At 45.3% G+C, this 23,907-nt stretch overlaps 1 protein-coding gene across 1 annotated transcript in view; it reads right to left on the bottom strand.

The window, feature by feature from the left end:
- The window catches only part of LOC124622394 (prothoracicostatic peptide-like), a 618,742-nt gene that overhangs the window by 58,366 nt on the left and 536,469 nt on the right, over nt 1–23,907 (bottom strand). Inside the window, exon 4 of the mRNA XM_047148083.1 lies at nt 17,411–17,536. Coding sequence (XP_047004039.1) covers nt 17,415–17,536 — 122 coding nt within the window. The 3' untranslated portion in view covers nt 17,411–17,414. The remainder of the gene's footprint in view (nt 1–17,410; nt 17,537–23,907) is intronic.

Here is a 23,907-nt window from a genome sequence, read left to right as displayed (position 1 = left end):
AATCTGCTGTTGAGTTCTAGCACACCATGATGAGCAGAATGGGATGGGAGACTGTACTCCTGCATTCACATACGGACGGCGCGTTTGTAGAAAGTAGCTCTCCGATTTGACTGGATCTCGGACAGCTCCCACGTCAGTTACAGGTGGTCCTGCTGAAACTAGTGATGGTGTACTGCTCGCTTGATTTATAGTGAATTTTACACAGTTGGTTTACGTAAATCAGCTACATGCTAGAAAAAATTAATGTTCTCGTTGGTGTAACTCTTTGGAAATAAATTGTGTTTATTATTTAGCGTTTCTGACTTTTACCTATCAAAAGAAACACACCTTCCACTTACCGGCAGTATTTCGTAAGTTACAGTGGAAGACCTCTCAATCAAAACCCCATGCATATCTCATCGATGCACTTTTGCTTGTCTCCATGTTTACTAGCATAGTGTGTGCTGTGTTTTGAAGAATACTCTCGCCTTTTAAGCAACGTGAAATGCGGCGTTGTTTTAGTAAACTACAGATACACAGTGCTAGGGAAGCAACTTGAACACCGCTTCACAGAGAGCCTGTGTCTTCTTACTGTGGCTATTGCCTACGCCAGGGTCGGTATCTGACGGAAGGATACTATTACCAGGCTTGGGTGATGGGCCGGCCTGAAGCTAATCCTCCTAAACGGATTGAGGAAGAGGACAGGGTATTGGCTGAGGTGCGAGTTGTTTACCGGAATGGCAGGTATTCGCCTGCAACTGTTAGGAAAATCACTTACAGAATTTCTAGCACAAAACAGCACCACACAGCAAGTACAATTATCAGGTAACTACGAATGGAAACGCTTGAATTCTGTTGTACAGGCTGATTGGTTGAAAGGGCTAACTGTGAAACAATTTGGCGAATCTGCTGGAAACTCTCGAAATCTGCCACTCCGCCGGTAGCCGTCGTGAATTTGATGCGGCGATTCGCGGTTCCTCTGCGGCGGAGCTTGTGTCTGGGTGTAGTGATCTTTCGCATTTAGCAGGGCTACTTTTCCGGTGCGGGAAGACTACAGGGCAATCGAAGGCAGAGTTGCGGACCAGTGAGCATGGGCTTGTTCCGTAGGATGAGGCCTCACAACAGAGAGTGCAGCCATTGGCTTTTTGGAGGTGCTGCTGGACAAAAATTACAGACTTGGCTGTAGTTAACCGATGCAAATGAAGTTCACCTGTTTCCTTACCAGTTTGCGTGACGTGTTCGGCAACACCTTCCCTGCCACCCGCGCACCTTTCTTGCGCACTTTAAAGTTGGTTGGTTGGTTGGTTTGGGGAAGGAGACCAGACAGCGAGGTCATTGGTCTCATCGGATTAGGGAAGGACGGGGAAGGAAGTCGGCCGTTCCCTTTGAAAGGAACCATCCCGGCATTTGCCTGGAGCGATTTAGGGAGATCACGGAAAACCTAAATCAGGATGGCCGGACGCGGGATTTAACCGTCGTCCTCCCGAATGCGAGTCCAGTGTCTAACCACCGCGCCACCTCGCTCGGTGCGCACTTTAAAAATGTCCCTGTACAGAGGTAGCCATTCACCGATGGCTACGCGCCGGCAGGATAGGCGACATTTCCCGTATCCTTCAGATTTCGCCAGCGCCCAGTAGGCGTTAATGCAATTAAGTAGCAACACTCAGCTGAGGTTGTACACGGACATTTTTCAAATGCCCATCAAAGGTGCGCGTACGGCACTGAGTGTGTTGCCATACTTGGCGGTCTTCGGCCGGAGTGGCGCTACAAAAAAAACGGTTCAAATGGCTCTGAGCACTATGGGACTTAACATCTGTGGTCATCAGTGCCCTAGAACTTAGAACAACTTAAACCCAACCAAGCTAAGGACATCACACACACCCATGCCCGAGGCAGGATTCGAACCTGCGACCGTAGCGGTCACGCGGCTCCAGACTGAAGCGCCTAGAACCGCACGGCCACAACGGCCGGCTTCTAGGCGCTACAGTCTGAAACCGCGCGACCGATACGGTCGCAGGTTCGAATCCTGCCTCGGGCATGGGTGTGTGTGATGTCCTTAGGTTTAAGTAGTTCTAAGTTCTATGGGAGTGATGACCTCAGAATTTAAGTCCCATAGTGCTCGGAGCCATTTTAACCATTTTGAACTGGGCGGTCTTATAGGCATCCTTTGCTGCCCAAGTGACATCGTAAACCCACCTTACGCCTGGCCGTCCCAGTCACCTAACCTTAATCCGTGTGACTTCTGGCTGTGGGGCTATCTGAAAGATGTCGTGTTCAGTGTTCCGACTGCAAACATAGCTGCACTGAATACACGCATTGCGCAACACATTCTGAACGTGATCCCGGAAACACTTCGATCAGTTATGGGACATGCTGTTTCCCGATTTCAACTTGTTGCAGAAAACGGTGGACAGTATACTGAACATGTTTTGCGGCAGTCACACAGAAATTAATAATCAGATTTGATTTTGATTGATGCTTTCTATGCTGCTTTTGGCCTCAGAACAATTAAAAACTGATGTGATTGATGCTTTTTATACGGTTTTTGGCCTCAGGACAGTTAAAAGCCGATGTTATTGATGCTTTTCATGCGGCTTTTGGGCTCAGGACAATTAAAAAAAGATGTGAGTGATGCTTTTTATGCGGTTTTTGGCCTCAGGACAATTAAAAACCGAATTTTCCGATCCGATGTTATATGACGTTGTCGTGGTGGATGGGCTACGTAACTAACAGTATCACACCTGTACACCCACGCACACTGAGTAGTACAGTTTGTTTAACGTCAAACCTACACATTAGGCATTGTTGTACGATTCGTTTGTTATGTGTAGTCGACCACTATTAACTTATGATGCTTACAGCGCCATATATTGGTACATTTTGTAACTATTTATTTTTCTTCTGCCATACGCCTTTCCCATTCTCCGTTGCAGTTTGACGTCATTCTGATCAGTGGTTTGAAAGTTTAACTTTAATTATAATCACCCTGCATATTGTGACTACTGACAGAACAAGCAATATTTCACTTGAGATCAGGATTTATCAGTCCCTTCGATTTGTCGGTATTCGACTAACCGCTGTACGTGGCGAACCCAAAACAAATCTCTGACTTTTATGATACCCACAACCACACGGTGCTCAGAAGTATATTCCGCAGCATAAGTGAATACTTGGCATGTTTACTGGATGTCTTAGTAGCTGGAATTTTTAAATGCACCGTCAGTGCCTCTTCTTCAGAACACCATAGTAATAGGAAACTACAGATTTTGGGACAAACGGCATGGCAATTGATACCTCAGAATCACGTAAGAAAAGCCCCACGCCCCTCCTCCCGCTCATTCGATTTAGCGACGTACCGTGTGCGTGTCTTGTTTCGTTCACAGTAAGCTCCCAAGCAGTTATGTTACGACTGTTCATACTGGACTGAAAGTTCAAGTACCGCACATCATTCTATTCAAACTGTAGAAGTTACTTTATTACAAATAATTGGTGGGAAAGATTGATGAGAAAGTGGGGTGAAACCCTTAAAGACATCTTACAAGGAGGGGCCACAGCCTGGAGACCCATCCATTTTGACTAACTTCAGCATGTTATAAGAGGTCTGCACATAAGACGGCAGCTGGGTGATACATTCCGCAGAGAGAGAGATGGATAACTTTATCTGGACGGGGTAAGCTTGTCTAGTCCATGAAGTGTAGAAGAAGTAGTAGTAGTAGTAGTAGTAGCAGTAGAAGAAGAAGAACAATGTTATACATGCGCCCCAAAATGCACACTATACAGAAGACGTGGTAGAATCACGATATTGCCTGGAGCATTGCCCCACCATCCGCCTCTTTACGTGCGCACCACTATAGCCTAGAGTCAATCAGAAGTAGCTTCTGTGAAAAGGATGAGGTCAATACGCTCCCGTTTTCGATTAAAACAAGTAGAATTTGTTCGGTGTTGTCATTAGAACAACAGAAACACAGAAAACTTTATTTTTATGTATCAGCGTTACAAGCTAATAGTTTCCCAGAAATCGAAGAAATTGTGATTTCGATCACTTGCAGATGTACATAAGGTGGAGATATCTTACTCACCGAGGCTATGGCCAACAGTTTTTAGCTAATTGTTGTGATCACACTTCACATGTTCACATCCTGTTGAGGAAGTGGATGAGTTACAACAGATGACCAATGACAACGAAACGAATTGGAGGATTATAGTGGTGCACTTTAACAAAAAAGAAGGGGAAACAGAACGGAATGAGGCTTCAGTAGCAAACATCGGATACTAGAAGTTGCAGAGGTTCTATGTAGGGAGGAAGAATATTTGTTTGCCCTCAAGACATTCTCTTAGAAGGAAGAAAATAGAAAGCAAATGTAGCTAAAAATGGAACTGAATATATTTTATTAAACGATAAGGAAATTTTAATGGCTAGGATGGTCTTAAAATACTTCATAAATGTAGTCACAGGAGCCTATGCGACGCAAGGTAAATACAGATATAACTTAGAGAGAAACAGACTCTTCAGGTACGATTTGAAAAGTGTAGGTAATGAGAATTTTTCGAGAATAGGGAGGTAGAGCAGATTAAATTAAGCAGCAGAGCAAGAATTTTTGTAAATGATGATACTTGGGCGTAGACAGATGCGTTCGACTACATTCTGTTAACTTTATTTCACTTCTGTTAATCAGGTGACGCAGACAGAATTAGAGCAGAACACGAAATACTAAAAATAGTTGATCAGTTTCATTATTTGGGCAACAAAATAACTGAAAACGCTCAAAGTAGAAAGGATATAAAATGCAGATAATGCAGATTAGGAATAGCAACAAAAGCTTTCCTGAATAAGTGAAATTTGATGACACAAAAGAAGAATTGTGAACATCGAATGTAAACGTAAATATTAGGAAGTCTTTGTTGAAGGTATTTTTATTGAGGGAAGCTTTGCACAGATGTGAGATGTGGAGCTAAAGGGTTCAGAAAAGAAGCAGGTAGAAGCTTTTCGAATGTAGTGCTACTGCTGAAGATTGGGTTGGTACATCGAGTAACTAATAAGGAGATTCTAAATTGAAATGAGGAAAAGGATGGGATCGATATACAAGGTGTAACAGGTAAAAGCGCAAATATTTCTGCTGGGGATTGAGGGAAGAATACTGAATAAAATTACATCAATATTTAAGTCATTTACAGACTAGTAATTATGGCCATTACAAGCTGTATGGTTTTAGGTTGGTTAGTAGCGCCAAGTACATGAGTCAAAAGCGAGCACTTAGTGCGACTTTTCCCCTGTGAAGCTTGTAGGTGTTGAAGCGTGGAAACATGTTCAAAAAACGGTTAGTCTGTACTGACAGGCGCACTACACTAAGTGGTGAAGTATATTTGTGCAGAAAACATCTGGTCTCAAAGTCTGTTATGTGTTGTTGCGAGACGGTTTGATGCAGAGGAAAAACGACCACATTAGAGTACCACTAATAAAAATATTTGCACTTTACCTGTTACACCCTGTGTAGGACACATCCTGAGCCACCAAGGAACTGTGTGTTGGTAATTGTAGAGGGAGCCTAAGACTTCAAGTGGGTGTAGGCTGCAGTCGTTATGCAGAGACAAAGAGGTGTGAAGGGAAGGCTGCTTCAAACCAGTCTTCAGACTGAAGATTACAACAACGAGAAAACGCGAAAACTTTTAAAATGGTTCAAATGGCTCTGAGCACTATGGGACTTAACATCAGAGGTCATCAGTCCCCTAAAACTTAGAACTACTTAAACCTAACTAACTTCAGGACATCACACACATCCATGCCTGAGTCAGGATTCGAACCTGCGACCATAGCAGTCGTGTGGTTCCGGACTGAAGCGCCTAGAACCATTTGGTCACAACAGGTGGGCGAAAACGTTTTAACAAATGTTATGTAAATTGAAGGTGAAAGGGGGGGATGGGAGAGAAGTAAGGACAGGGAAGAACTGATGATATCAGCTGCATGGGAGATTCATGTGAAATTGGCAGCGACGAGTGAAAGTGTGTGCGAGACTGGAACTCGAACCCAGGATCTCGTGCTTACTAGGTGGTTGCGTTAGCCATAGCATCACGTGGACACACTGTTAATGGCAAATGCGCAGATTATCTTGGCGCGCTTCCCAGCTCACTCCCATTCCCACCTAGCCCCATCTGTTCGTAGTCCCTGTGCAAGTCCCCCATGCTCAAGAATTTCAGTTTCCCACTGGAGGTCGAACGTAAATGTGTATCTGCACTGAAGGTTATAGATTTATTGCCCATTGAGGTGAATCAAGTAATGAATGCATGGCATCTGTTCTTTCAACATGTCCAAAAGAACAAACTCTAAGCGGAATCCGCAGCTGTGATAAATATTACATAAATTGAAGGTGGGTGGGGGAGAAAGGAAAGGGAAGAAACTGACTACATCACCTGCATTGGAACTTCATGTGGAATCGCTGGTGACATGTTAAAATGTGTGCCACATTTTGTTTTTTTGTTTTTTCCCTTTCTTGTTATTTCATGCCTCAGCTGAGGCAGTGGCCTACATACGCCGCTCTCTGGCCAAGAGATACAACATATAGACACGGAAGACAGAGAAAGCATAAAAAGCATGGTAAATATACGAGGAACACTGCACAAGAAATTACAAGTCGTTCGACGGAAGGCACTGTACATGAAGGGTGGCACCAGCTGAACAGATGAAGACATCCAGGTGAAGAGCGAATATAGTAGAAAACACTCATGAAAACACTGTGCACAAATGGAGAGACACTGACGCACGGAAACACTGGTGACAATTATAGGCGAAGCACTCACACTGAGGAAGGGGGGGGGCTGCCTCCAGGTCAAAGGGAGAGGTAGGAGGGCAGGAAGGAGGGGGGTGGAACCAGTGGGAGAAAGAGGGGAGAGTGGGGGAAGGAGAGGGGAGGGGTTGGAAGCTCGGGAGAGGGTTGTAAGTGGGAGATGTGGGAGAGAGGAGAGGGAAAAAGGAAGGTGAGGAGGGAGAAACAGAGCTGGGGGAAAAGGGGGGAGCAGGAGGGGAGAGTCAGAGCTGTTAGGAGGGGTAGATGGACGGGACAAGGACATCATCAGGGAGGGGGAGTTGGTGGAAGCCACCTTGGGAAAGGGTGTGGAGGGTGTGAAGATGGAGAGCAGGTGCAATACAAGAATACAGGTGCGGCAGTGGGCTGGGATGGGCGAGGATGGGAGAGATGTGTGCCAGACTGGGATTCGAACCTATGATGTTCTACTCACTAGGCAGTTGGGTTGAGAACTGCTCCATCCAGACACAGTGTTTGCCGCAAATACATTGACTATCTCTAGACACCTCCCAGTCGATGCATTCAAATAATTGATTCGCCTCAATGTGCAGTGAATCCATAACCTTTAGTTGGAATGCACAATGTCATTCAACATCCAATGGGAATCTAAAACTTGCAAGCATGGACGACGTGGACAGGGACTGCAGAGATGTGGCGCTGGGTGGGAATGTGGGTCAGCTGGGGAGCGCGATGAGCTAGTCCGCGCGTTTGCAATAAACACTGTGTTGGCTGGCGGAGTGGTTAACGCAGCTGCCTAGGAAGCAGGAGATCACCGGTTCGAATCCTGGTCTGGAGCACATTTTCACTCGTTGCCGCCGATTCCGCGTAAAGTTCCGTTGCAGCTGGTATCATAAGTTCCTTCCCTTTCCTTTCCTCTTCCCTCCCACCCCTCCGCACCCCCTCTCCGACCTTCAATTTACGTAATATACACTCCTGGAAATTGAAATAAGAACACCGTGAATTCATTGTCCCAGGAAGGGGAAACTTTATTAACACATTCCTGGGGTCAGATACATCACATGATCACACTGACAGAACCACAGGCACATAGACACAGGCAACAGAGCATGCACAATGTCGGCACTAGTACAGTGTATATCCACCTTTCGCAGCAATGCAGGCTGCTATTCTCCCATGGAGACGATCGTAGAGATGCTGGATGTAGTCCTGTGGAACGGCTTGCCATGCCATTTTCACCTGGCGCCTCAGTTGGACCAGCGTTCGTGCTGGACGTGCAGACCGCGTGAGACGACGCTTCATCCAGTTCCAAACATGCTCAATGGGGGACAGATCCGGAGATCTTGCTGGCCAGGGTAGTTGACTTACACCTTCTAGAGCACGTTGGGTGGCACGGGATACATGCGGACGTGCATTGTCCTGTTGGAACAGCAAGTTCCCTCGCCGGTCTAGGAATGGTAGATCGATGGGTTCGATGACGGTTTGGATGTACCGTGCAATATTCAGTGTCCCCTCGATGATCACCAGTGATGTACGGCCAGTGTAGGAGATCGCTCCCCACACCATGATGCCGGGTGTTGGCCCTGTGTGCCTCGATCGTATGCAGTCCTGATTGTGGCGCTCACCTGCACGGCGCCAAACACGCATACGACCATCATTGGCACCAAGGCAGAAGCGCCTCTCATCGCTGAAGACGACACGTCTCCATTCGTCTCTCCATTCACGCCTGTCGCGACACCACTGGAGGCGGGCTGCACGATGTTGGGGCGTGAGCGGAAGACGGCCTAACGGTGTGCGGGACCGTAGCCCAGCTTCATGGAGACGGTTGCGAATGGTCCTCGCCGATACCCCAGGAGCAACAGTGTCCCTAATTTGCTGGGAAGTGGCGGTGCGGTCCCCTACGGCACTGCGTAGGATCCTACGGTCTTGGCGTGCATCCGTGCGTCGCTGCGGTCCGGTCCCAGGTCGACGGGCACGTGCACCTTCCGCCGACCACTGGCGACAACATCGATGTACTGTGGAGACCTCACGCCCCACGTGTTGAGCAATTCGGCGGTACGTCCACCCGGCCTCCCGCATGCCCACTATACGCCCTCGCTCAAAGTCCGTCAACTGCACATACGGTTCACGTCCACGCTGTCGCGGCATGCTACCAGTGTTAAAGACTGCGATGGAGCTCCGTATGCCACGGCAAACTGGCTGACACTGACGGCGGCGGTGCACAAATGCTGCGCAGCTAGCGCCATTCGACGGCCAACACCGCGGTTCCTGGTGTGTCCGCTGCGCCGTGCGTGTGATCATTGCTTGTACAGCCCTCTCGCAGTGTCCGGAGCAAGTATGGTGGGTCTGACACACCGGTGTCAATGTGTTCTTTTTTCCATTTCCAGGAGTGTATATCACAGCTACGGACATATCCGAGACAACAGAAACACGCATACAATATAACGAATTTATCTAACGAGATAGTGATGATCTTGCAGGCAAGAAAAAGAGAAGGTAATACTATGTCACTAAGAGAAAGACTTATTAACTATAAGTGACTTGTATTGCCGCCCAGTTGTGTGTCCTACGTGGAAGAATAAAAATCCATTCTAATTGGTCTGTTGTGAAATGCCTGCTGCGTACAATGAAACAGAAGGTAAGGCCGCAGTCAATGCAGTCGTCCTCGTTAAGTCCAAGAAGTTTAGAGTACACCAAGAGCAGCTACCAGAGGCAAAAGGGTGAGGCTCTCGAAGAATTAAAAAAATAGTGTCGTTATCTTCTACTGTTGTAAGCGGGCAAGGTAAAGTGAATACAGCCTGTTTCGTGTGTTGAAACTGTACTGAATGGAAAGTGGATCTGAAATGGGAGGACAGGAATTGTGCTAGGAGGGAGACACCTTTATGATTAGCAGAACGTGGTAACAAGGAGGCATTAGCGAGGTCGTTGCGGTTAAAACCCGTCCGCGCGCGTCCAATTTCCTCTCTGGGAGACGTTAAGCAAAGTGTAGTCTGCTAGGATATTCCTGGGTCGCCGCTGATAGCATCTGCCGCAGAAAGCTGGCGTTGGGCGAGGACCATTCTGCGAGAAATGGAAACTGTCAGTCATCATCTCGTCGCTCCAAGCCTCATAGTATTCGATTGTGAGATTGTTTTTGTTTGTTCGTTCTTTTCTTCCTCTACAACGCCCAGTCTAAAAGAAAGTGCGAAACTGCTTTGTATTTTTCTCACATTTATTTGAGGCCTATCCCAGGCATAGCGATTTAGCCAACAACAAGTGATCACTTATACAGTGCACAAAATGTTGTTAAAAATGGTTCAAATGGCTCTGAGCACTATGGGACTTGTCATCTCAGGTCATCAATCCCCTGGAACTTAGAACTACTTAAACCTAACTAACCTAAGGACACCACACACATCCATGCCCGATGCAGGATTCGAACCTGCGACCGTAGCAGTCACGTGGTTCCGGACGGAAGCGCCTAGAACCCCTCGGCCACAGTGGCCGGCAGAATATTGTTAAAGCTATAAGAAAGGGTACTTATTTGTAGCACATAAATGTTTGGGACCTGAGGCGGTCGCCCATGCGAATCAAAATTCAGATGTGTGGAAAATTGTAGCAGCAACAATAATTGAGAAAGTTAATAACAATGTGCGTTCTTGTAAACCCGGAAGCAGTTTATAACAACACTATCTGTGAAGTGAGTAGCAGAGAGTATCTCTCGTTATGCCGGATATTTGCCTTCCTTCCTGTTCCGTACGCTCACGGAACGCAGGGAGAAAGACATCTTAAATGTCTCTGTGTACGCTGTGATTGGTCTAATCTTGTCTTCGCTACTCCAGTGAAGCCCTCTGTGCGAGGTTGTAAAATTTATCCCAGCTTTCCAACTTGGCACTGGTTTCAAGGGATAGTTGGCGACTGTGTGTTAGTTCAGGTTCTTGAGCACTTCTGCGACGCCCTCCGACGAGGACAGGAAACGGTCGTACCTGACGAGGACTAAAAAACTCTGACTGGCACATGTATATCACAAACGCGAAAAAATAACACAATTGCACCTTTAAGTACTGGGCCTTTAAAGTGTTGCAAATTGCAGTGCACACATTCACACCAAATTTTGAAATGGTGGGCTGTGCCATTCTGTGGCCAAACTCAAGATGTCCGTGTATTTGTCTAAATTTTCTTCAGTTCTGTTCTGGACTTTGTGGTTATTATTATTGTTATTATTTTGAAGGACCACGTATTCACTCAGCCACAAAGCTGCCTCGGTAATTACTTTGTTTTGTAACATTTGGATGTCTAGAGAATACAAACCACATTAAAGTAGACCCTGTCGTCTTCCATCGACATGGTGGCGCACACGCAAGACGTCCATAACAGGAAGGCGTTAGAGACCCTGAATCGTATTGGAATCCGCGACCTCTACTGTTCGAACAGACGACGCTGCCTAAAAGCCACGGAGGCCGTCAGCACGTGTATTCGCTCTTCCACGTGATCTCTCTGGCAAGACGGGACGTATTTTGTGCTCAGGCCGTTCGTTCATACGTGAGGGCTGACAGTGTTGTATGCCAAGGCGTGCCGCAGAATCACTTCAGCGAGATGGGGCACAGCACCGTAGCACTACTGCACATATACAATGATTCACTGACAGGCTCCTTATATGTCTCACGCGAGTGTGTACCTTGTGCGTCGAGAATTCGAGGATATCTTGGTGATAGCAGCTGTCGTCTATAGCCGCTGCACAAGTCACTGCAGAGTCAGTGGAAGGATAATTATACCATAAATTAACGTAGGTCAAGATTGCAAGGTGGGAGAAAAGATATATTACATGCCTCTGTGCGACATGTTACTTTTCTAGCGTTAGCTTCATAAAGCCTACGGAGACATGTCTGGACGATATTGCCTATTTTAAAAACCAGTACTTGAAAATTTCTGGATTGCATTTTGTGTTATAAATAGAGTCTTCTTTGGAGTGGCTGTCAGATGATATCTTTCGCACCTTCTGTGACGCTCTCCTGAGTACCATATAATGCTCTGACAATTATTAGTGCTTTTCCGTGTAAAGTAGCAGTTCTGCTTGGCAGTTGCCGAAGTCGATTCCACAAACGATATCACTTTTCAACAATTATGCTTTTTAGCTCATACAGACATTTTATAATTTGTTTCTTTCGTTGTATTCCATTCCTCGACCTTAAATGAAGAAAGCTGAGAATTTAATGGCTGGCAATGGGAGAGCAGTACGAGCGCAATTTTGTTTTTTCAGTCTCCGATCGGTAGCGAAATTAAAAACACAGTGAATATCTGATGAAATTTTGTGCGGATGTGTTACACAGTGTCTCTAGTATGCCTGTCTATCGCATCACATCGCACCTTTCAGTTCTCAGTGCATAGTGAATACATAGAGATGCTTAGAACAATAACGTCTCCCGCCAAGTTTGAAGTGGCTGCTGGGGGATTCCGCCTGATTTCATGCAGCCCACATAACATAACTGTCGTGTGTTTCACTCTTCACAAAAATGCTCGGTCGGACACTGCAGGTGCAAAAGCGATGCTCCTGTAGCGTTTTCGATGGGAAGGTATTCGGTCACCTAACATACAGCCCCGATTTGAATCCCTCTGATTTTCATCTCTTCACTCACATGAACCGTTGCGTATGAAGTCAGCATCTTGGCACAGGCAACGAGCTGCAGGCCCATGTAGGGAACTGGAGGAAAGTACAACAAGCTGCCTTGTATGACGAGGGTATTAGAAAGTTTGTACCACGCTATGACAGATGTCTAAATCGGAGCGGCAGCTATGAGCAAGAAGTAGCCCAAGGTGCAGCTAAATGTTGAAAATATAAAAGTTTTGATTTTCACTGTTGTTTTTCCATTTCGCGAGCGACGCAAGGCTGAAAACAAAAATAGCCCTTGTACTGGGCCAGTTCTCACAAGGATACAAAGTACACAAACAGGTTGACAGTCGTTTGTCACTGTGGAAACTTTCAACGCTATTCTTTCTTCTGTGTGTTCTGTGTCCCAAGCATGCTGCAAAGATGTTTCCTTACCAAACAGTCGATTACTGAAACTATCATAGTCTTTTGACGAGTTCAGGTGGGGCATCTGATATGAAATATTTTGGTGAGTTGCAGGGCTAAACAAGGAGAAGTGAGCCCGTCTGTGTGTTCCTCTAGTCTACTCTGGGTGCCGGCTTCTGTGACCCTGCCGTGAACGCGTAATATCTAAGTTGTCTTGAAGTTTCTGTGTGTTGGTTATTCTCGGGTCATTAGTTATTCTCGGGCTGCGTTTTACAAATGTGTGGTGTGATTCCGGCTTGCATCATGCTGCTCGGCCTATTATTAGCAGCATTTCCAGATCACTGCTTTGTGTTTATGTTTGTTCAAACATAACGTTACCTATGCAGTGAGATGGTTAGTTTTCGGGGCACATGGTAAAGAATCGGGTTTGCGTTACTCCATCCGAATAATAACTTGTTGAATTCATCACACTCTCGTTTACTGAAATGTTTCCAATATTTTCCAATACATGTAGAATTCTTGTTGTTGAATTATTTCTTTTGAGGTGCTCCATTATGTCACATGTCTCAGGCACAGGCGACTGTAAACATCCTTGAGCAGGGATTATCTTTTAGATGAAATAATTTTCAAAAAATGGCTCTAAGCACTATGGGACTTAACATCTGAGGTCATCAGTCCCCTAGAACTTATAACTACTTAAACCTAACTAACCTAAGGACATCACATACATCCATGCCCGAGGGAGGATTCGAACCTGCGACCGTAGTGGTCGCGCGGTTCCAGACTGAAGCGCCTAGAACCGCTGGCCACACTGGCCGGCAATAATTTTCATTTGAATCGTTTATGAGATTTACCCATATTCCCATGTCACTGCTAGATTAATATTTAAGTATGCTATTACTTTCGTGATATTGTATTCATGTTGCAAATTGTATCCAACTACAGCACGTACCTCCACACGTTTTCTGCCGTCAGCTGGAATACTATTCAAAGTAAGCCACTATTACAATCAATATTCACATTTTAAGAACTGCAATCAACAGAACGTTTTAACACTTCTTTTCATCTTTACAATTAACAGACCACGTGCAGATACCGAGGAAGCTGGCAGTATATCATATTATGGGAAACACGACTGCTGTGCATGTTTAGATGACAGGCTTCTTGGTACAGAGCGTTAGCTTAACAGATCCAGCCACACATGCTTATAGCAAATAACTGGCCCACGACGTGGTTCATCTACAAGTTCTTCAATTAGATTGCAAACTTATTACGAGTGACTGATCATACGAAATCATTAAAATATTTATTTGTGAGCGCTGTTTTTTCTGTTGAGCGAAGCCTCAACTCTAACTGGCCTTCGGGTGCTCGTTTCTTTTTTGAATTACAGTCAGACTGCGTCAGAAATCATTCTTGGAACTAAACTGTTTGTAGAAGAGGACACTTATTTTTGGCACGTTTCTGGAGGCATACCTTCATGTACTCAGAATACGAGCAGAAGGGTTGTCCTCTTTCAAGATAAACACCCAAAAAAGTATGATTCTACGAAACAGTGGAAAATCAGAATTATCAAATTTGAAAATTCACTTGAAACTTGATCGTTTTGGAGAGTGAACTGCTGCGTGACATTTGTTTAACAAACGACTGAACTTATACGACCGATCACTTCTACATTCCGATCATCCTTTTCTCTGAAGTCGACGTCGCAACATTTCTTTGCATGTAAATCAAGCAAGCAATATTAGTACCAAGCTCATATTTCCTCCAGATAGTATCACATCGTTGACTGCTTTCGTTTCACCAGAGATTAAGTCACAGGTTATATTAATAGCAAAAATTGAGAGGTTGTATCCAATCTTACACCGACAATCATTTACGAACGGTAGCACTCATGTTACATTCTGGTGTATCAAGTGAAGGTTGACGATAGAATCTTCTGAGCTGTTGCATTATTTTTCTTTTTCTTCTTCTTCTCTTTCTTCTTCTTATTCAAATTTTGAGGAGGATTATGTCGCGACCTCACAACTAAGAAGATTTTGGTGTCAATGACAACGGCAACTGCTCACTTACGAAAAAAAGTTCTAATTGCACAAAAGAAAGGAATAGAATTCTGTATGGCCCTCTCACACACATATATATCATTCATCTCTTTAAGCAGCTGCGAATATCAACCACAGCCTCGCAGTACATTTATTCACTTATGAATTTTCTTATCAACAGTTCATTTGGGTTTGAGAACAACAGAGATATGCACAACAACAACACTAGAAAGAAGAATGATCTGCATTATCCTCTAATAAATCTAACTTTGGCACAGAAAGTATTGAAATATGTAGCTTTAAAACTCTTTTACAGTCTAAGTAAGGAAACAATATGTGTGACAAATACCAGAACTGCTTTCGAATGAGCCCGCATCTCGTGGTCGTGCGGTAGCGTTCTCGCTTCCCACGCACGGGTTCCCGGGTTCGATTCCCGGCGGGGTCAGAGATTTTCTCTGCCTCGTGATGGCTGGGTGTTGTGTGCCGTCCTTAGGTTAGTTAGGTTTAAGTAGTTCTAAGTTCTAGGGGACTTATGACCACAGCAGTTGAGTCCCATAGTGCTCAGAGCCATTTGCTTTCGAATGTAGATTAAAGTTATTTCTCCTGAAGACCTCGTACACTACAGAGGAACTCTTGAACAGAAATAATTATTCGTTTATACAGAAGAAGGACTGCAAACGGCCAGGATGTAGCTACATAAATATTTTTTCTATGTACAAATTAATCCATATTTAGGCCCTACTAGACCATGCGATGTACAACAAGGGACTTCTCAAGGTTTTGTTTACACTTTATTTGTGGGAACTTTGCTTTCATTCTCTCAGAATTGGCTCGTTTCCGTTGGTCAGACAAGTTATTCCACTTTTCCTGGGATTCTCTGGCAGGCCAGTAGTCCAGTCATAAATTTTCTATCTAAAAATTTTCTGGCTGGTAATCAAGTTCTTTGGTTAATACTTCCTTCAGATCTTCTTGAACTGCACCCATCAATTTCATTGTTTCGATTTTAGTGTTACTGTGTGTTTCATAAACTTCCATAACATGTCTAGATAACCAGGATAGCTCTATTGTAAAATGCAAATAGAATTTTTTTCGTATCCGAGTAAATTTTGGTATAATTTTCAGGTTCCTTATTTGTTCTTAGTCTGTATGTTCCTACTTCAATACAATTTACAGGTAAAATCTTCCGGATTCCTTTTCATTTTCTCCTTTCTATTCGTTTTGTGCCCCTCTTTCTGTTTAAAATGAGTGTCTCGGCCCCATGAAGGCACTCTTGTGTGATGATATTTTTTAGCGTCTCACTTTGGTACATTTAGAGCTGTATTTTTTATTAGTGATGTTGTTTAAAGCCCTGAAAACTGGTTTTATTTAGTGCCAAAGAATTTTGTAACTACTATTTCACAGGCCAGTTTCCTGATAGGTTTCAGGTAGTTAATTAAATTTCCAAATCTTTATGATTTTTCCCATATTTAGTTTTTAGAATTTTGGGTGGCAGCTTGTCAGGCAGTCTCAGAATTTCTGGGACATTGTCTCTCTCATATATATGCCCAGAAACGTTGCGACGTACTTCGATGTTGTAGAGGGTGTCTTGAGGAACAAATCAAGGATAGGAGCCCATGCCCAGAAACGTCATCCTACGACGCTACAGAGCGTCCAAGGTGTAAGCGTTGTCGCCTGCTAGTAGGCCGCCCCTTCGGCAGGAAACGTGACGTTGTATGCTGGCAGACGGTAGCCACGCCTACGTCTAGCAACGTTGTTTGTTACTCAGTGTTCGCGACTGATTGCCACCATCGCCAGTGGAGAATATGGAGTTAGCTGCTACATAGACAGACCTTGTCTCCTATGAATGTGATGCTCTGTCGCCTTGGTGGATGTTGGTTTCAGATGCTCGTTTCCAACCGCAGTTTATTTTTCTCCTGTGTACCGAAAAACTGAAGATTTTAGAGGGTCCCAGGAGAAAAATAAACAGCAGCAGCTAGCTGCATCTCCTCCACTGGCGATCGTGGCAATCTGTCACAATCGCAGAATAACAAACGACATTGCGAGACGTTCCGCCTACGGTCCGCAACATACAAAGTCACCTTTGCTGCAGAAAGGGTGGCCTGCCGGCAGGCACCGGGGCCAACGCATGTAACTTAGACGCTCTGTAATGTTGTTGGATTAAGTTTTCAGACATGAGGTCCTATCAGTGATTCACCGATTCATTTCTAAAGACACAAGACACCCTGTACAAGCCCTGCAAAATCTATCACCACACTTCTGGGACACCCTATATATATTCTATTGATGCCTTCCTCACCATAAGATTTATTATGAATAACGTAATTAACTAAGTTAACTGTTTGTGCGGTTATTAGGATGCACGCTTTGCCGATTATCGTCGGGTGTCCGCAGCTCGTGGTTGTGCGGTAGCGTTCGCGCTTCCCACGCCCGGGTTCCCGGGTTGGATTCCCGGCGGGGTCAGGGATTTTCTCTGCCTCGTGGTGACTGGGTGTTGTGTGATGTCCTTAGGTTAGTTAGGTTTAAGTGGTTCTAAGTTCTAGGGACTGATGACCATAGCTGTCAAGTCCCATAGTGCTCAGAGCCATTTGAACCATATCGTCGGGCAAGCCACGTGGTACGTATGCGAGTCGTACTCCACTCACCAGCTCATTCCTCCTCGGAGCGCTTCCCCCACATGGCGGGCAGTCGGTTCCAGTTGGAGGGGCCGGCGCGCTTCCCCCACAGGCCCTTCAGGTTGGTCCAGCCGGGTTCCCGCTTCCCCCAGGAACCTGCAACACCATACCATGCCATTCATTTGCTGCTGACTGATACCAGGTGGGAGCGACTCGTAGATTTCTCAGCACAAGATGAGCGAACAGTCACCGACATCAGAAGTACTGCACACTGACAAAGCTGAACCTGCTAGGTCACGCAAAAACACTGCAGTTAATGAACAGTCAGAGCCGGGATACACAACAGTTTAATACAGAACCATCATAATGTTTTGCTGTGTGTGTCTGCACAGACACACACACACACACACACACATAAAAACCATAAACGTCCGCAGAAATTTTTACAGGGCGAGAGGTGAGTTGGTCAGTTTTAAGACGTGCCACAAGAACTAAATTTTATAGTTGACAAAAGAAATTTATTATAGTCCAGACAGCTTAAGACTGTCCACTCACTTCTGGAAGTGAATGATAATCCTGCAATGAATAATAACTCTGTACTTTAGATTCCACGGACGGTGGTCGTGGTGGTAGGCGGGGGAAGTTCGGCAGGGCAATTGAGGCGCTCGCAACAATCACAGCGGTGGCCCCAACTATGTCCGCGATCGACATCGGCCGAAGTGCAGTGCGGATCATCAAGCAGCCAGTGACACTGCCAAAACTGATCGAGCAAACGTGACATTGCCTGTGGACTCAAACACGACACAGACTGCTACACTGGAATAGTTTTCTATTCCACATGACGACGTGCTGGTTAGCCATCGAGAATTGTTGTTGTACTGTAGCGAAACTGAATCGGCGCGTCCGCAGCTCGTGGTCGTGCGGTAGCGTTCTCGCTTCCCATGCCCGGGTTCCCGGGTTCGATTCCCGGCGGGGTCAGGGATTTTCTCTGCCTCGTGATGACTGGGTGTTGTGTGCTGTCCTTAGGTTAGTTAGGTTTAAGTAGTTCTAAGTTCTAGGGGACTGATGACCACAGATGTTAAGTCCCATAGTGCTCAGAGCCATTTGAACCATTTTTTTTTGTTTTTTTTTTGAATCGGCGCAGCGAGTTTACGAACTATTTAATTTGTTGTACTGTGACTGTGTTCAAGAATAGTATGTCTAGTGTAGACAGGGTGCCGTCTCGGATGCCTCAACGTGCCTCCACCAGGTTATCGTCAGAATGTTGTATAGCGGTCATTTCCAGATTTTGCCTCTAATGTTACAAAAGAAAACTAGGCCCCTTAAATCATGACACTGGCACAACTCAAGGAAACGGAGTGTCCTAAGCTCTAAGGAACGGAAGCAGTCATGTCACAATAAGTATGTATTAATATGGCCCGCCCGGTTGGCCGTGCGGTCTGACGCACGTCTTTCCGGGCGGGAAGGAGCGCCTGGTCCCCGACACGAATCCGGCCGGCGGATTTATGTCGAGGTCCGGTGAGCCGGCCGGCCTGCGGTTGGTTTTTAGGCGGTTTTCCATCTGCCACGGCGAATGCGGGCTGGTTCCCCTTATTCCACCTCAGCGGCGATTGCTGCGCAAAGAAGTTCTCCACATATGTGTACACCACCATTACTCTACCACGCAAACATAGGGGTGGTTCTCATTAACATTATTATTAGCTGTGGAGCTCAACACTATCAAGATTAAAATTAAATCCTTTCGTGGTATTCTGTCCCAACTAGCCACCGTACCTCCTTTATCGTTCCTTATGTTATACATGTACAAGACTTGAAACGAATGCATAATATGATATGTATCCCATATTCATTATAAACTTAACGATATCGAAATCACATTATACTTTTCAGTGATATACCAGAGAATTGTGACTCTTTTTTTGGGTTTCGTACCTTAGGCGGCAAAAACGGAGACCTTATACGATCACTTTGTTATCTCTCTGTCTGTCTGAGTGTCAGTCCCAATGGTAAGAACGCTATTTCCAGGGACGAACAGACGCATCAGGTTGAAATTTATACTAAGACCTGTGATCACTTGGCGCTGTAAAAGAATTCAAGCTTCTAAATGAATGTAATCAAAAGACAGTCGCAAACTCACTCATCAAAACCTGCAGGGTACTTGCCGTTGGCCTAGAATCATGCATGAAATTTGGCAAGAAGCAAGGTTTTACAGTAAAAGGAAAGGAAAAATATCCGAAAGTGTGAATCTGTGATTATATCGCACGAAAAAATTACTACTTTTTGTCATTTATGCTCCAGCTATCTGTCTGTCCGTCAAATAAGACTCCATTTTTTCAGTAATTTATATTTATATCATATACCAAAGTCTATGATTCCTTGGCGGTGTGATAAACGTAAGCTTCTAAGTAGTTTGGTTGACTTGGTGGAGGGGACCAAACAGAGATGTCGTCAGTCCCATCGGATTAGGGAAGGATGGGAAGAAAGTGGGCCGTGCCCTTTCAAACGAGCCGTCAGCCGCCGCAGCATTCGCCTGAAGCGGTTTAGGGAAATCACGGAAAACCTAAATCAGGAAGGCCGGACGCGGACTTGAACCGTCGTCCTTCCGAATGCGACTCCATTGTGCCAACCACCGCGCTACCTGTATTTGTAACCTTCTAAGTCAATGCAATCAAAAGATATGGCCAGTTATGTAAGGATAAGCCTAATTACAAGGGTAATCCGTACACTGCGAGCATGAAGTCTGTCCTCGATTACAAATATTTATTTCTAAGGAACTACGGTAAATACAGCAACGCAAGTTTTTGAAGATAGTAGCTTAACTCATAAAGTTTTTAGTGGATATACTTCCTACATCCATACGTTTTCTTGCAAGTTGTATCTCCACTCAAGAAGTTGTTATGGAGACAGATCTATACTAGTGACCATTAGAATTGCTACACCAAGAAGAAGATGATAATCGGGTATTCGTTGGACAAATATATTATACTAGAACTGACATGTGATTACATTTTACGCAGTTTGGGTGTATAGATCCTGAGAAATCAGTACCCAGAACAACCACGATACGCCTGGGCATTGAGTCAAACAGAACTTGGATGGCTGCCCATGCAGCTTCAACACGACACCACAGTTTATCAAGAGTAGTGACAGGCTTATTGTGACGAACCAGTTGCTCGGCCACCATTGAAAAGACGTTTTCAATTGGTGAGAGATCTGGAGAATGTGCTGGCCAGGGCAGCAGTCGAACATTTTCTGTATCCAGAAAGGCCCGTACAAGACCGGCAACATGCGGTCGTGCATTATCCTACCGAAATGTAAAGTTTCGCAAGGATCGAATGAAGGGTAGAGCCACGGGTCGTAACACATCTGAAATGTAACATCCAGTGTTCAAAGTGCCGTCAACGCGAACAAGAGGTGACCGAGACGTGTAACCAATACCCCATACCATCACGCCGGGTGATACGTCAGTATGGCGATGACGAATACACGCTTCATTGCGAGTTCACCGCGATGTGGCCAAACATGGATGCAACCATCATGATGCTGTAAACAGAACCTCGATTCATCCGAAAAATGACGTTTTGCCATTCGTGCACCCAGGTTCGTCGTTGAGTGCACCATCGCGGGCGGTCCTGTCTCTGATGCTGCGTCAAGGGGAACCGCAGCCATGGTCTCCGAGCTGATAGTCCATGCTGCTGCAAACGTCGTCGAACTGTTCGTACAGATGGTTGTTGTCTTGCAAACGTCCCCATGTGTTGACTCAGGGATGGAGACGTGGCTGCACGATCCGTTACAGCCATGCGGATAAGATGCCTCTCATCTCGACTGCTAGTGATACGAGGCCGCTGGTATCCAGCACGGCGTTACGTATTACTCTCCTGAACCCACCGATTCCATATTCTGCTAACAGTGATTGGATGTCGACCAACGCGAGCAGCAATGTCGCGATACGATAAATTGCAATCGCGATAGGCTACAATCCGACCTTTATCAAAGTCGGAAACGTGATGGTACGCATTTCTCCTCCTTACACGAGGCATCAGAAGAACGTTTCACCAGGTAACGCCGGTCAACTGCTGTTTGTGAATGAGAAATCGGTTGGAAAGCTTCCACATGTCAGCGCGTTGTAGTTGTCGCCACCGGTGCCAACCTTGTGTGAATGCTCTGAAAAGCTAATCATTTGTATATCACAGCATATTCTTCCTGTTGGTTAAATTTCGCGTTTGTAGCACGTCACCGTCATGGTGTAGCAATTTTAGTGGCCAGTAGTGTAGTTGTGCTCTGACAGCATCTCACCTTCTTCCTCCCTCACCCCTCCATCTCTGTCTCTCGCTAGAGGTGGGCTAATTTAGGAGTGCCTCTGTCACTACTCAAATGGTTCAAATGGCTCTGAGCACTATGGGACTCAACTGCTGAGGTCATTAGTGCCCTAGAACTTAGAACTAGTTAAACCTAACTAACCTAAGGATATCACAAACATCCATGCCCGAGGCAGGATTCGAACCTGCAACCGTAGCGGTCTTGTGGTTCCAGACTGCAGCGCCTTTAACCGCACGGCCACTTCGGCCGGCTCTGTCACTACTCACAACCACGTCTACGCAGGGGGAAGCGCAAAGTGTTTTTCGATTTCCTGAAACACGGTCGCCTACAGCGACAGCTCCGCAGTGCCTATGGTCAAGATCCGCCATTTGTGGTGAGAGCTACATGTGATGTGAAAACCTTATAAAAAGAGTAGCAGATCTGCTGATACGACTGAAAGCGGCAAACCTGGAATGGGTGACGACACTGCTGATGCCGTACTTTCAGTACTTCAACGCAGTCCGCGGAAGACTGGACGTGGTTCCGTTTGCGGAGAAACAGGCATACTTCAGGGCACTACGGTGGACACTTTACACAAACGGCTGCATTTCTATGGATGCAAAGTGCAACTCCTACAAGTTTCGCAGCCAGATGATGGGCCCAGACGTGAAGAGTTCGCTAAGAAAATGCTAGAAGGAATCGATGCAGATAATGACTACCGTAATGAAGTTCATTTTTCCGATGAAGCAACTTTTCACATCTCCGAGAAAGTAAACAGGCATAATGCACTGTTTGGGCTTCGGATACCACTTGTATCGTCGTAGAGTATACAGCGCACAGCCCGAAAATGAACGTGTGGTGTGGCTTTATTACTGGATCCTCCTTTTTTACCGAGCCTACCATTACGACAACTGTTTACCACCACACGTCGGAACTTAACGTTGCTTCTCAGTGACGGGAATTTGAAGCATGGGTAGAGTTACAACAAGACAGTGCACTGCCATAATAGGGGTGGATGAAACCTTTCTGAGCAGATAGATTGCTAAAGATGGTCCAACATAATGGCCACAAGTTTCACCAGAGATAACACCTCTTCACTTTTTTGTGGGATTACGTTAAAGATGAAGTGCTTAGTTCACCAGCTCCTGGTGTGCAAATTGTTGCACTACGGACGAGATGCTGTAACGGTGGTGACGGAAAAGATGTTGGAAAAGATGTGGAGTGAAATTGAGTATCGCCTAGACGTTTTACGCGCAGCCAATGAACACATGTGGAAGTATAGCCATAAAAAGCTTTGAGCGTTAAGCTACCATTTGCAACAAACCGCATAGGTTTGTCTAGCATAGTTCCTTACAAATAAATTTTTGTAATCAGGGCAATAATTTAACTAGGGAAGAAACGAACATGAGGATCTTAGACCGGCAGGCTCAGACAACTGAAGTTTGAAATATGGGTGTCCAGACAGATCGCAGGGTAGGACACATGAGGAGAATACGGTAAGTGCGATAACCCGATTTCCCACAAACTTCGCTCAGTGGAAGAGCAGCAAAAATAAGCGAAAACGTGTCTCGGCTTATCTGTAGATATTCAACCGTTTCTGAGGGAACGACGGTTAAAGTTTTAGGGTAATTTATATGCCCTTTAGCGAGTAAACACCCTAAATTAATCGGTGGCATAGTGGTTAGCGTCGCGGCTTCACACTTCTGCGTCCCTTGTTCGACACCCAATTCTTAATATTTTCATTGTTTGTTTCGTTAATCTATCGATGTCCGCAGAAGGTTACTACACGAATGTTTTCCAATGAATGTTCAAAAAACCTCGTCCTTATTTGTCTCGTAATTGTATGTCTGGTGAATGGATCAAAAAACTCAGAGAAAAAGAAAAAAATAATGAATGGAACTGTTATTGAAATTGTTTCGGTGAAATCCCTGTAGTGTATCTTTATTCATAATCAATACTGCAAGTGCCAGTTTTCGTAAAAGTGATTTTTTATGCGTCGTTTGCTGCGAAATTATTGTCAAAGCATGAAATCTTCAGCAATGTGAACGACGTTTCTTCCCCGAGTGAGATTCATACAAAGAAATGTCTCTGTGGAAAACCTGACTCCACGTGATGATCGTGACGTCCAGATTCCTGTGTTTCGAAAGTTTCTACGATCGGTGTCTTTTTGAAAAATAAACATAAGAATAAAATGTAAGGATTGATATAAGAACGAAATGTAAGAATAT

The sequence above is a fragment of the Schistocerca americana genome, chromosome 7 (assembly GCF_021461395.2).
Source record: "Schistocerca americana isolate TAMUIC-IGC-003095 chromosome 7, iqSchAmer2.1, whole genome shotgun sequence".
Classification (NCBI taxonomy): Eukaryota; Metazoa; Arthropoda; class Insecta; order Orthoptera; family Acrididae; genus Schistocerca; species Schistocerca americana.
This window is presented reverse-complemented; position numbering and strand designations above follow the sequence as displayed.